The sequence below is a fragment of the Antedon mediterranea genome, chromosome 10, assembly GCF_964355755.1.
Source record: "Antedon mediterranea chromosome 10, ecAntMedi1.1, whole genome shotgun sequence".
Lineage (NCBI taxonomy): Eukaryota > Metazoa > Echinodermata > Crinoidea > Comatulida > Antedonidae > Antedon > Antedon mediterranea.
Genome location: NC_092679.1, coordinates 2108866 through 2122601, shown reverse-complemented (window position 1 = coordinate 2122601; position 13736 = coordinate 2108866). Strand labels below are relative to the sequence as shown.

At 30.9% G+C, this 13736-nt stretch overlaps 3 protein-coding genes across 5 annotated transcripts; 1 reads left to right on the top strand and 2 right to left on the bottom strand.

The window, feature by feature from the left end:
- Positions 1–107: 107 nt before the first annotated feature.
- LOC140060428 (EF-hand calcium-binding domain-containing protein 11-like) lies at positions 108–3086 on the bottom strand. The gene is made up of 6 exons (XM_072106625.1): positions 2910–3086; positions 2341–2436; positions 2108–2141; positions 1216–1317; positions 741–831; positions 108–570 (listed from the first exon to the last, which is right to left on the bottom strand). Exons 1-6 carry the CDS (start codon positions 2979–2981, stop codon positions 492–494), a joined length of 474 nt encoding a protein of 157 aa, XP_071962726.1. The 5' UTR covers positions 2982–3086; the 3' UTR covers positions 108–491.
- A 35-nt stretch (positions 3087–3121) lies between these two features.
- Positions 3122–11703, top strand: LOC140060427 (acid phosphatase type 7-like). 2 transcript variants are annotated; one of them, XM_072106624.1, is made up of 12 exons: positions 3122–3229; positions 4324–4518; positions 4606–4785; positions 5032–5155; positions 5266–5334; positions 5537–5651; positions 5932–6036; positions 6199–6235; positions 6392–6459; positions 6734–6805; positions 6891–7028; positions 11613–11703. In XM_072106624.1, the coding sequence occupies exons 1-12, from the start codon at positions 3133–3135 to the stop codon at positions 11622–11624; spliced, it is 1212 nt and encodes a 403-aa protein (XP_071962725.1). In that variant the 5' UTR covers positions 3122–3132; the 3' UTR covers positions 11625–11703. The 2 variants fall into 2 exon arrangements, with proteins under 2 accessions (XP_071962725.1, XP_071962724.1); XM_072106623.1 differs by lacking the exon at positions 11613–11703 and adding an exon at positions 7190–7636.
- On the bottom strand, positions 8948–13481 carry LOC140060426 (acid phosphatase type 7-like). Of its 2 annotated transcripts, XM_072106620.1 has the most exons (12): positions 13358–13481; positions 12815–12954; positions 12114–12311; positions 11564–11746; positions 11303–11426; positions 10848–10916; positions 10485–10707; positions 10248–10284; positions 10010–10077; positions 9787–9858; positions 9541–9678; positions 8948–9409 (listed from the first exon to the last, which is right to left on the bottom strand). In XM_072106620.1, the coding sequence occupies exons 2-12, from the start codon at positions 12927–12929 to the stop codon at positions 9344–9346; spliced, it is 1293 nt and encodes a 430-aa protein (XP_071962721.1). In that variant the 5' UTR covers positions 12930–12954; positions 13358–13481; the 3' UTR covers positions 8948–9343. The 2 variants fall into 2 exon arrangements, with proteins under 2 accessions (XP_071962721.1, XP_071962723.1); XM_072106622.1 differs by lacking the exons at positions 8948–9409; positions 10248–10284 and having other exon boundaries at positions 9548–9678.
- Positions 13482–13736: the final 255 nt, after the last annotated feature.

Sequence of the window (13736 nt, the reverse complement as noted above, 5' to 3'; positions counted from 1 at the left end):
AGAAATAAATAGAACCAGCCGATTATAAATAATTTTAATCAATGCCATCCGTTTCAAGCTCTCCTTGTTTAAATTTAAGTCATAGTAAACATACTGAAAATGACATTTTCTTTATTTATTGAATACATTATATTATATATACAGTACACTAAAAATACACCAACCATTTGGTTGAACCTACGCTGTTCACTTTGTAGGGAAGGGAAGGTGGTGTTCACCCTTTTTTTTCCCATAAATACAAGATTCTAGTCACTAGTTTTAGAAAGGGTTCATGTCTTTAATACTTGTGTCCACATGACTAATTTTCAGTAGTAAAATAAAGTACAGCATGTAAAAACTGATAATAGAAACCATTCTAAAGCTCTGTCCACACTATCAAACTTTATGTGACAACAAAATGTGATGTGCCCATATATGGACATGTTGATGACATATTTGGACTACTACAGTTCATCGGCAAGATTCGTCTTTCAGTTTTACAAATGACCATTTCAGTCGCCAACATGAAATTGCATCATAAATTCAAAATCTTTGTAGCTGACCCTTCCATCGCCATCTCGGTCAATCTCACTAAAAAAACGAGTTGTCATTTATAAATTTTGAAAAAAAGCTAAGAAATATGGCAATTTGTCAATGGTATTTTATTCAGTATTCAACGACTACTATGTTATGTTGTGAAAAAGAGAAAATGTCTTTTTTGTCGCATAAATTGAATGCAAAATACAAGTAACACAACATACCTGAAAACCGAATGTATTCGATGAGTTGGAATGTGTGGAGCCACTTCTGAAAATACTCTTTGGAGATCCACGGCATTGATAAAACCTTTACCTAATAATAAAAACAATTATTATTATAACAATGATATTAAATAGCAAAATAATTAAACTTGATGACTGAGAGTAGCTACATTCATTTTAATTTTGTTTTAATTGGGCATAACAAAATACAAGTAGCCGCCAATGGCTAAATTACACAATCTCAATATATTACCAGTAGAATTTAACAAGTGTAAAGCTCTGTCTACACTATCAAACTTTATGTGACAAAAAAATGTGGTGATTAAAGATTATGGACATGTCATATCACTACCATATTTAAGCATATCACTACCATATTTGTACACATCACACTTTTTTTGTCAAACTAGTTTGATAGTGTAGACAGAGCTTTATACAAAGTGAAAACATTATTTTAAATATTAAGTGTACTTACACTGCATATCAAAGGTCATAAAAATCTGGCGTATCTCGTCATCGTTATCTCTGTCTTGCAGCTTAGGTAGCATGATCTCAATAAAGCCTTGTAAAGTTATCCCTACAAGACATCGAGTAGATTAAATGTACGTTTGACCAAAGCTAAAGTCATTACACTATTCATACAGTAATACTGTACTTATAGTGTACTGCTTAAATTTAATTTAAAATACAATAAGGTATAATTAATTTATTAAATATATGTAATTTATTCAGAGCGGTTTGTTCGCATAACCTGATATAGAGCTTTTGTTTAAATAGAAATTTCGAAATTTATGTTCTGTTTACGACAGCATTTACGAGGCAAGATAAATGAATAAAATGTAGGGTAAAAACCTGAAAAAAAAATGTTGTTTCATTGTTAGGACAGTATGTGTTACTCGAATGTAAATTGATTTTTAATTTAATAATGCTGTGTGTGGGCATTTCAAATTAATTGAGAGAAAGAGACTGATGGTTTCAACTAGTATAATAATAATTTTTATTATGCATTCAGAAAGATATTAATCCAAAATTATTACTATCGATTATTAATAACAAGGTATTATCAGAGAATCAGACTGTACTCCTCGGGCAATTAAAACTAGCATAGAATATTTTCCAAAGAAAAATAGATAGGTAGATAGAGATTTGATCAATGTGGGAAATATTGAGATATTGAAACAGACAACGTGGAAGTATGCGACGCGCAACCGAGTATGCAATTCACCGTCCACATGCATACAAGAAAATTCTGCGGACCGTTGTTAAACAGGCAACAAGATTTGGTTGATTTAAGCATCGTAGGGTGGATGTCTCTGACTGGCGCGATGCTATTTCGAAAGCTCCCTATTATCAGTTGATCTGATTACCTTTGTTGCAGCCAAGGATTTCATCAACTTCAAACTAATAAAAAATACAAAATTAACATTAAAATATATTAAAAATATTATTGGTGGTTTTTTTTGTCTTTTCATAATCAACCAGTCTTATCCTATATATATACAATTACAAGAACTTTATATTTTAACTGCAAGGACAGTTACATTTGTAATGTCAATTTTAAGGTAGCTATGTTAGTAGCTAAAATGGATTTTTGTTATACCTTTGAGGGTTTATAACCAAGAAGTGATAAAACGGCAACTTTGACATCCTGGCGATCAAGAAACCCTTTTTGGCTGTCATCAGATTCAAAGAACACCTATGTTTAATACAAAAATACATGTCAATTGGTTTTTTAATAATTATATCCATTACTTTGGCTACTAAAGGTATGCTAATTTTAGAGGGCACTAATTTAGTTTTAGAGGGCGCTAAATTAACTAATAAATATATCGGCGGTCGGTTGTGTTGAAAGATAGACTAGGCCTATAGGCCTACTATTCATTATAACTTTGCTTTGCCTATTTATGGTGTACAGTATTATTATAAATATTTAAAATATATTTTTAGCATTAGCATTTCAAAAACAAACGTGGCTAGGTTGTTTCCCTACCACAATGAGGTACAGTCTATTTTTATATATCCATTCGCATTAGTTAGAGTAGGCTTAATAACTAGGCACTACCGGCCTTACTTAAAGTTATAAGATGGTCCGAACGCTATTTAGTTAGGCCTAGGCCCTAGCCCTAGGCCAGGAGAGGGCCTAGCTTCAATTGTGAACTATTTACTGACCTGTTTCAACAAGTGGAGTTGTTCTTGATTAACACGGGTTGGAGAAATCCCATTAATGTTGGGATTACTCATTTAAATCTTGTATTAATTTTAAATTTCACAAATTTTGTGTGCCGCGATCATTGAACATTTTTAAAAACCAAAACAAACTCAATCAAGCGAGACGAGAACGTGTACTTGTTTGAGGGCGTTTCTTTACATTTTGTTTGTAGTAAAAAGTAACATGTTGATAATACTGCTTGTTTTTGTAAATTATTTTATTTTATCTGATTGCAAAGCAGATGATGTTTATCCTGAACAAATTCACCTGTCTTTTACAAGTAAGTAATTTTCCACGGGAGGAAAGGCAAGGCATAATTATTAATATAGGCACCGTTATGTGTGATGAGCCTAAGAAAGGCCTAGGTACTAAGGTAGGGAGGGTTGTGACTCATTTTCACCCATTCCGCCTCCTATAAAATCGACCGGAAGGATTTGTGAAGGGTAAAAAGGAAAGGTTAATTCCATAATACAGTAAAAAACAAGGCACTGCAATTTTCGTGTCATATTAATTCTTTAAATGGATCAGTCTTCATCAATTTTGATTTAATAATAATTAATGTAATAAATTAATTTAGTTTTTAAATTTGTTAGTCTATCTTTTTACAAAGAAGAGCCTCAGATACCTTTTTCAGTGGTTGTTGGTTGTAGAGGTTGCCAGTTTATTTATTCATTCAGGCTTATCGCCTGACTTTATTTACTTTAAGTTTAGGCCTCTGGTCCCTAGTAATTAACAAACTAATAATTATATTGAAAAATAAAGCAATTTATGGTCACAAGATAAATGAATTAATTAATTTCGTTCTCTAAGCAAAACATATATCTTAACTTACATGATAAATTCGGATAGATTATCAATAATTTTTGGATCCTGTGATGACATTAAACGACAGAATTTGGATTTTCAAAAAATAAAGAAGGTATAAATTTTTTTCTGATTTCCTTGTAACGAGAGCAAACCGTAACAAAATGATATTCATCTTCAACTTCATTTATATTACATATTTTACATAGCCTATTATTGCTGCGCTCTATTCTTTTCCATTGGTCCAGTAGTGGACCCCATCTAAAGTTTCTCAGTAGGCCTACAATGCGCGTGTTGCATAATACTAGCGACATCAATCACATATTTTGGAAGATCTGCTACTACACTAGTGATTAGTCAAATTATTTGCGTTCATTACTATTTTAGTAAAACCAAGACACAACTTTGCGCTGATTACTAGCTGCATTATTGTAGGAGTATATGTTTCCATACGTGTTTGATCTAAAAAATGACCAGGGTAATAATGTGCAGCGCATTGAGAACTTGCTTATATGCGCTATATAAGAATGAACTATTATTATTATTAATAATGAAAACCTTTTTTTATAGATAAAGTTAACGAGATGATGGTGACATGGAGTACCATGATAGATACGATACCAGTAGTCGAGTATGGCCAAGATTTAAAGCTAAACAAAAACGCAACAGGAATGACTACAACATTTGTAGACGGAGGAATAATGAAAAGAGTGCAATATATACATCGGGTCAAATTGACTGCGCTTGAACCAGATAAAGCATACTGTATGTGACAATTGTTTTCTATTTTGAAATATCTAGTATAATTTCTGATTTTTGCTACACACTACAAACAAATTTATTTATTTTTAGTTTACCATTGTGGAGGACCATCAGGATGGAGTCAAATATTTTGGTTTCACAGCCAACCTATCAAAAGTTGGAGTCCAAAATTTGCAGTTTATGGTGATTTAGGAAACGCTAATGCCCGGTCAATGATGAGGCTTCAACGTGAGACACAGAGTGGACTCTATGATGCTGTGCTCCATGTGGGTAGGTAAATAATGATGTTGAAAATAATAACTATTAGTTACTCTTAAGCTCTGTCTACACTATCAAACTAGTTTGACAAAATATGATAGTGATATCCTTAAATATGGAAGTGATATGACATCACATTTTTTTTGTCAAACTAGTGATAGTGTAGACAGAGCTTTATATTGATTTGAATATTTTATGTTGAATATATCCTTGAAATTCAATGTGATTTTTTGTATTTATTTCTTTTCCTTAAATTAGGTGATATTGCATATGACTTAGATTCCCGGAACGGGAAGGTAGGAAATGATTTTATGCGTCAGATAGAAGCTATTGCCGCTTATGTTCCGTACATGACGTGTGTTGGGAACCATGAACAAAAATAGTAAGTTGTCCACCTCTGACATATGAACCTATGAATGACCTATGAACTAACACCTGTACAATGAATGCTCAACCCACTTAATTAATTTGTATATTTTGATTTATTTGCAGTAATTTTTCCAATTACAAGAATCGTTTTACTATGCCAATGTACGAAAAAACTGAGAACTTGTGGTTTAGGTAAGGTACTTTACATCTTCAATTCAGTTTTAAAACAATTATTTCATACATCGGTTTAAATCTTGGAAAATACAATGCAAAAGAAAATGAGTTTAAGTTTAGTGCTTTGTTTAACAATTATTAGGCTTGCCACATCCCTATTTCAAAATCTTGTTGTTTTGTTAAAACATGTGGTTAATGTGCTATCAATTATTTGTTGTAGTTGGAACATAGGTCCTGCTCATATTATATCGTTCTCCACTGAGGTAATCTTCTACCAAGATTATGGTGAATTTCTCATTGATGAACAGTTTCAATGGCTTGAACAAGACCTAAAGGTGATTAGTTTATGCTCAACTTGTCCGCCATAATCTGAATGTTATTCAAGAATAATGATAAATTTAAAAAAAATTCAGAAACAAAACTAAAATGTTGTCATGAAAACAATTTAATCAGTGATTAAAAAAGTACAGGATACTTAAACAATGCATAGTAAAAGAAATAACAAAACTGAAAATAATGTACAGTATATGATAATAATAACAAGAAAAGACCTTTATTTGGTAATACTATATTTATTTAGACTTTTAATAGTTTGTTTTTTATTCCCCCAAACAGGAAGCTAATAAGAATCGCAAGAACCAGCCATGGATCATCACAATAGGTCATAGGCCAATGTATTGTTCAGGTTATGGTCTGGATTGTCACAAAAGAGAAACCTTGGTAATATATTTTGTTATGTTTAGTATATATTTTTTTAGTATATTTGGTTATGTTTTAGTATATTTAGACGAACATTTTTAAAGACCTAATTTCTAAAAGTTAAGTTTTATGTGAATTTTCTTCGTGCTCTGTTTCTATAAATCTGAATTTGATTATTTTTAGATAAGAGGAGCTTTTGAAGATCTATTTTACAAGTATGGTAAGTAGACAATTTAATTTCTTAATTTAATTTTCATAAGAAAAAAATTAAGTAATATTACTGTATATGCTTATTGTAAGTAAAGATATGATGTAATCTTTTTACATAATAAAACACAATAATGTTGCAGTTTTCACATTTTTTTCCTTATTCTAGGAGTTGATCTTGAGATATATGGCCATGAACATGCATATGAACGAATGTATCCAGTCTATAATAATACAGTGAGTGTATTAATACAAGTCAATTGTAGTGTTTGAAAGCTCTGCTAGTCTTTTCTCACCAGTCACTTTGCAACGGTATTGCTACTTTCTTAGTGAGAGTAGCTTTAGACATGGAATATTTTGCTCACCTCCCATTGAAATAACTAACTTTATTTTAAACTACAGTCATATTAGTTTTATTCCATCTTTGTATTTGTATATATTTGAATTTGAAATAGTGTCTTAACAAGTTTTGCTAGTCTTCTCTTACCAGTCAGTCTTTGCATTTGTTTAGGTGTACAATGGAAGCTACGAAAATCCATATACTAACCCTGGCGCACCTGTTCATATAATAACCGGTTCACCTGTAAGTATCATCTTACAAAGGAAATGAATTGCATATTTAAATCCACAATTAGCATAAGGGCTGTAATGTTTTGTGTTTTTTGTAGGGAAACCGGGAACTAATAACACCGCTTAAAATACGCAAGATGGACTGGGATGCTTTCCGATCAAGGGACTATGGTTACAGCAGAATGCATGTCATCAACGAAACGCACCTTTACTTTGAGCAAGTATCGGATAATCAGGTAAATAAAGCAATGGGGCGGGGGGTTTGAGAAAAATTGGGGAGGGGGAGGAGGAAGATCGTAGTACTTCTGCTTGGAAATAATTAGGTACTAAAAACTAGATATATAATGACAAATATATAAGTTAATGAATATGTTTTTTATTTTTTGTTGTATTTTAGGATGGAAAAGTTATAGATAACATGATGATAGTCAAAGACAGACATGGATTATACGAATAATAAGTTCAGGGGTCATTATCAGGCTGCCAGGGTCAAATCAGGTCATTTTTCTGCCTTTCAGATCTGCAGTGGGAGTATTATTGTAGTACTTTAGTCTTCCATATTTTATCTTCTCTTTTCAAAATAAGCCAATGGTCTTGGTGTTATAAAGGAATCCACAGGCAGCTTTTTGAGGTTATAGGTACTTCTACTACTAGTATTATATTAATAGGTACTTCTACTACTAGTATTATATTAATAGGTACTTCTACTACTAGTATTATATTAATAGGTACTTCTACTACTAGTATTATATTAATAGGTACTTCTACTACTAGTATTATATTAATAGGTACTTCTACTACTAGTATTATATTAATAGGTACTTCTACTACTAGTATTATATTAATAGGTACTTCTACTACTAGTATTATATTAATAGGTGCTTCTACTACTAGTATTATATTAATAGGTGCTTCTACTACTAGTATTATATTAATAGGTACTTCTACTACTAGTATTATATTAATAGGTACTTCTACTACTAGTATTATATTAATAGGTACTTCTACTACTAGTATTATATTTATAGGTACTTCTACTACTAGTATTATATTAATAGGTACTTCTACTACTAGTATTATATTAATAGGTACTTCTACTACTAGTATTATATTAATAGGTACTTCTACTACTAGTATTATATTAATAGGTGCTTCTACTACTAGTATTATATTAATAGGTACTTCTACTACTAGTATTATATTAATAGGTACTTCTACTACTAGTATTATATTAATAGGTACTTCTACTACTAGTATTATATTTATAGGTACTTCTACTACTAGTATTATATTAATAGGTACTTCTACTACTAGTATTATATTTATAGGTACTTTATATGTATACATTTTAATAGGAAATGTATATAATATATATATTTTTTATATACACAGAAAATATTTTAACCTTACTATATTTCAGGGAATTTAACGACTGAAATTGTCTATTTTAAGCAAGATACAATGCAATAGTATATGTTTGTTAGTTTATATCCTGTCACCATACTTTTTAAATATAAAAGGCACTAATTGAAATAGGCCTCTTCTAATAGCAGCTGCCAGGGCAATATGAAAAATAGTGCCCACTGAGCCACAGTACTTCCAAAATTTGTGTAAATTGCTTTATATTAAAGTTAATTTTAATTTTTTCGCCTTTGCAATACAGTTATCGGTGTGGGCGAGTATAATTTGAAAATTTTTTTTCTGAGTCATCTGAAATATGAAGTGAGAACATCTGAAAGGTGTTGTCATTTGTTTTAAATGTTTAGTACCAAGAAGTTTTGAAATCTCTTATTGTGTAACAAAAAATATATTTTTGCTGCATTAGTTAGTGTTACTATATAAAATAATATGTAGAAAGACAATTGTTTCTCTATAATTTATTTGGCATTTGTTAGTACACTACCTGTATTGCTTTCATTTACAATATTTAATAATTAGTAAAACTTACAAATGATACATATACTGTATTTCCTGCATATTATAACATTGCATTAAAAAAACTTTTAAAACAGTTAATTGGCAATTATTTATACATAAACTGAATCTGAATCATATTTGATTACACTATTTACATTAAAATGTACGTACAGTACTATTACATTATACAGTGCATACATTGACGTAACATTGCAATTATAAGTATTTCAGTTGATTTAGATTCTTGATTAATAATAATTAAAACTACTATTATCACCATTTCAGTATTAGTAATTACAACAATTATTTTATTAAATTCTTAAATTTCCTTTATACAATTCATACATTGACGTAAAACGGTAATATTATATAAAAAAGATATTTCAGTTGATTTAGATTCTTAATTAATATTTTAAAAAGATTTTATTTATTTTTTCACCCATTATTCTATCGCTATTTCAGTATTAGTAGTTACGAAACATTTATTTAATTACAGAATTTGATAAATTGTTAATAAAAATATTAACATTATCCACCCTTCTACTCCTCAGCTGCTGCATTAAAAAAAATTCTAAAAATACAATTATCAATTTTGATAATTTATTGTATAAAATTGTCATTAAAAAAAACATAATTAATCCGAGCCGTAAGGTCCATGTTTGTGCTTTATTACCCAGAAGTCATCAATCACCTTCCCGCCCTGTAATTAGAAAACGAAATTCAAAGGTATAAATAATAATAACATTTATAAAAAAACAACACAATTTTTTTTTCTAGACAAAAACTATTTTTTAGGTCAAAATTTCAGAAATAATTTTTACGGATTCATACCTGATCATCTGATATTTGCTGGAAGTGAGCATGCGTCTTGTTCGTCACGGTCATTGTCAAATAGCCATAATCTCGGGAACGAAACCCATCCCATGGAGCTGGTACTGGAGTGAATTTATCGGGCAATTCTCTACAACCCTGAAAATCAAGTTATTTCTATTAAATGGGGCAGGGGTTAACTTTTTTAAATAACTTTGCGACTTTGAGATTGTATTGTAACTTGGTGAATGGAAACAATATACTTACCGCAGAACCAGCTACTACGTGCACGGGTGCGTTGGGGTTTGTATAGGGGGCGCTAGCACTACCGTTGAACACCTGTAAATGTAAATATTAACTTTGAATGTAATCTGACTTTCTGTGTTCACATGCAACTGTTGACATACAGGAACAAAACAAACATACTTTACCAAAACATCTATTATAATTGTACGCCAAAGAATATTAATGGGGATTCTATCTATCATACCTTTCCTTTGTATACAGGTAAAAGCCTCTCATAGGTGTGTTCATGTGCCCAGAACTCAATATCCACACCTGAAGAAATTAAAATATAAGGGTTGAAATATAAGTTCAGTTTTATACTCTTGCAATCAATAATACAGTATTACCATGTAAGGGGTGTGGCCTAACAGGACAGCTTTGGTGTTCAATACAGAAAGCGATCTTCACAATCTTTTATGTTCGCATAATATTGACATACATACCACTGTCATAAAACAGTTCCTCAAACTGATCCCTTATCTGTAAAAACAAATTCAAATTAAAACTGAAACAGGAATATTTCAATGCAAATAATTGAATCTTTTGTTTAGATTAATTTGATTATTGGAGACTTTGTAGACAGACCAAAATATTTCATGATATCACAATAGTGTCATAAAAATAATATTTTACTTATGCATGCATTGCTAATGAAAGAAAATAAATGAAACTGTACTAACAATGTTGTAACGTTTCGAACAATCATCCCCATCAGTGTCGGTGCAGTACATTGGCCGATGAGCCATCGTGATGACCCAGGGTCGTTCAGCTCGATTCTTATTGGCTGCTTTAAGGTCTTGTTTGAGCCAGTTCAATTGATGTGTGATTAAAAACAGTCCGTATTGAAAGTAGTAGTAAACCTCAGTTGAGAAAACAATGATATGTGCTGGACCAATATCCCAACTAATTATAATATAAAACACAAAGACATATTAATATTAATATTAATATTATTGATTGGTATTGATCAATGAATGAAGGGAATGATTAACAGACAATCGGATGGAAGTAGATAAAACAATTAATAACTGAGTTTACAGTACCTGTACCATAGATTCGCTGTTTCTGCAAAATTTGGCATTGTGAATCGATTTTTGTAATGTGAAAAGTTGCTGAAAAAAAACCCCATATATATGTGATACAATATTGTATGTACCAACTAAAATAACTAACCCATTCACGGTGCAAAAAAAGCTCACATTATATCCTTGGGTATAATCCCACTTCGGGTTTAATCCCACCCCCTACTTTAAGACTGGCATATCCCTGGGGATATAGTACCAGTATTTACTTTTGGTCTGGATGTAGGCCTCTCTCTCTCTCTATCCAGTTCATATCAGCTTTTACAAGAAATGCTTTACCAATAATTTTTTCCCCGGGTATAGTTCTACCCCCAAAGTTGTCACAATTTTGTGTTCTAGTAGGTGGATATGGTATTACTTAACATTCCTCATTGTTTTTTTTTAGTTTTAAATTAAAACTGCAAAGAGAGACTCACTAAGATGCTTCATGATTGCCTACCGCCGTCATGTACGGTACATACGCTGCTACTGATTCTATTTGACGCATAAACATGTCTCCAACTCGCCCATTATCCTCCTCCAATTCATATGCAAAGTCGCCTTAAATAACAAAATATATTCAAAAGTCATCAAATCAATTTATAAACATTCTAAGCAAATACTTATTATTATTATTAATCTTTGTGTGTTTTGTTGCTCTTCTGACATTCCTTTTGTCAATTTTTTTTATTACTTACCAATATGAAATACAGTGTCATACATTCCTTTCTGTACTTCCTCTTGTAGTCGACTCAGTGACTGTGCATTCTCGTTTCCCAAGTCGCCATACATAGCGAATCGAGGACTCCAGTCTGTGGTATTTGGAAAAGCCTTAAAAAAGAATAGAGGACTCCATCCGTCTTCACTTCCGCAATGATAATCTGGAATTTGTAAATTTGTTTATTAATAATTTTGAATAATAATAATAAATATTATTTCATAAATTGAAATTATAAAAATAATATTTATTTTTTAAATATTTTTTTATCACTAAAAATCTATTATTGAAACCTTAAGCATTTGTGAGTTATTATAAAATTATCAAATTACATATTCATTTATTCATAATTACATATTCATTTATTCATAATTACATATTCATTTATTCATAATTACATATTCATTTATTCATAATTACATTCAATTTTATATCATGAATATTAAATATATTTTTTAAAAATACTGTATAAATGATTTGAATTTAATGTGCGATGATATTGTGTGTAAAAATAAAACTAAAATACTTACAATACATTTGTGCAGGGCTCAGTCCAGTTAGCTTGACCCTGTGGATGAACTGTGACCTTTTCTCAGGTCCACCGTCGACGAATATACTACTAGTTCCCTTGGCAACTAAATTCAGTGTGATATTTTTGCCGAACCTTACCAGCGATGCCTTTGTATCGTTGACTGTGCTCCACGTAACCATCATCTCACCCGCATTTCCTAGTAACAATTTTTTTTAATTAATAAAATAAAACTTAATTTTTTTCTGCAAATTCTTATTATAGTTATGCATATTTATACTGATAGCTATCTGTCTAGCGTTTAAATTGATTTCATTTCGATTTGTAATTCAAAATTATTAATTTATAAATCACACTTTGGTACATGATTAAGAGAGGTCACGCAATATTGAATTAATTTATAATAAACATAATTTATGATTATTGATATATTTTTTTTAAATAAATGTAAATCTTGAAACAATAGAGGAATTACAAAACAACTGATTAGTGCTTAAAACTATATTTATTTATTTGTTTCTATTTAAAAATAAATTCTAAAAACAAGGAGTGTATAGATAAATAAATGAAGCTCTGTCTACAAATTAATGTGACAACAAAATGTGATGTTTCCATATATGGACTTGATATTTGGACATATTCACTACCATATTTGGGAACATCACACTCTTTTTGATAGTGTAAACAGAGCTTAAAACACACCTGTAGCAGATAAGTGTATTTGTTCAGGTTGCAATTGAATGTGATGAACATCAGAACTATAACAAACAGTACAACTAAGAAGGATGGGGAGGAGCAAACCATTTAATACTTCCATTATTTTAGATTCGCAGCACACCAATCTAAATTATTATAAAACATGTAAATAAAATGTCATAAATAACACTAACAGTATTCTAATATATTTTTTAAATATATTTTAATTATTATTTAGTCCAATCCAGGTTTTCACAAAAGAAATTCAAAACAATTTGAATAAATGTAAAAAAACAGTGACCCACACTGCTATAACATAAACAAGCCTACAGGCTACGTGCAGCTTACTGAAACTGTGTGTGTAGGCCCAGGCAGTGTGGGTATAGTAAGTACTATATACGACTACAGTCAGTACTAGGCCTAGTCAGTACTACTACTAGGCCTAGTTAGTAGTAGTAGTAGACTAGGTAGGCCTTGTGGCTAAGCCCGTTTTTATTCTTTCTATTCTAGCGTAGTAATGACTTAGGCCTAGGCTAACAAAGACCTTACCTATACGCCTAAGTTAAAGTAAACAAATCACAAACACAGAGATTTCCACCATTCAGTGAGTGGCTGTTTTTGGAAGTCCCGATCGCTCGCACAAAAAAAAACAACAGTGAATTTGTTTTGATGGTACCCGTTTTGATCACCTGATACATGTAAGGCACGTGATTAAACAAGGGACATCCCCAAGCTGGAGGTATATATGGATAGCCGTTTTCAAACTTTTGAAATGTTCTCTTTTTTATTTATCTATGGGGCGCAGATAACGTCATCAGCCAGACATTATGTTGACATTAGTAATTTCTTGGTAGATTATTATAACTACTAACACCTACTGAAGAAAAATATATACAATTATCAAATTTCTAATATTATATGTACACTC

Bases quoted from the DNA above. Each gene is read 5' to 3' on its own strand.
- LOC140060428 (XM_072106625.1), bottom strand. From the start codon at position 2,981: ATGAGTAATCCCAACATTAATGGGATTTCTCCAACCCGTGTTAATCAA. The intron at 2,437-2,909 runs GTCAGTAAATAG...TATTAAACATAG, and splicing joins AACTCCACTTGTTGAAACAG to GTGTTCTTTGAATCTGATGA. The intron at 1,318-2,107 runs GTAATCAGATCA...GATGTCTTGTAG, and splicing joins AATCCTTGGCTGCAACAAAG to GGATAACTTTACAAGGCTTT.
- LOC140060427 (XM_072106623.1), top strand. From the start codon at position 3,133: ATGTTGATAATACTGCTTGTTTTTGTAAATTATTTTATTTTATCTGAT. The intron at 3,230-4,323 runs GTAAGTAATTTT...CTTTTTTTATAG, and splicing joins AATTCACCTGTCTTTTACAA to ATAAAGTTAACGAGATGATG. The intron at 6,236-6,391 runs GTAAGTAGACAA...TCCTTATTCTAG, and splicing joins AGATCTATTTTACAAGTATG to GAGTTGATCTTGAGATATAT.
- LOC140060426 (XM_072106620.1), bottom strand. From the start codon at position 12,929: ATGGAAGTATTAAATGGTTTGCTCCTCCCCATCCTTCTTAGTTGTACT. The intron at 11,427-11,563 runs GTAAGTAATAAA...TTGTTATTTAAG, and splicing joins TGACACTGTATTTCATATTG to GCGACTTTGCATATGAATTG. The intron at 9,410-9,540 runs GTATGAATCCGT...TTCTAATTACAG, and splicing joins AGCAAATATCAGATGATCAG to GGCGGGAAGGTGATTGATGA.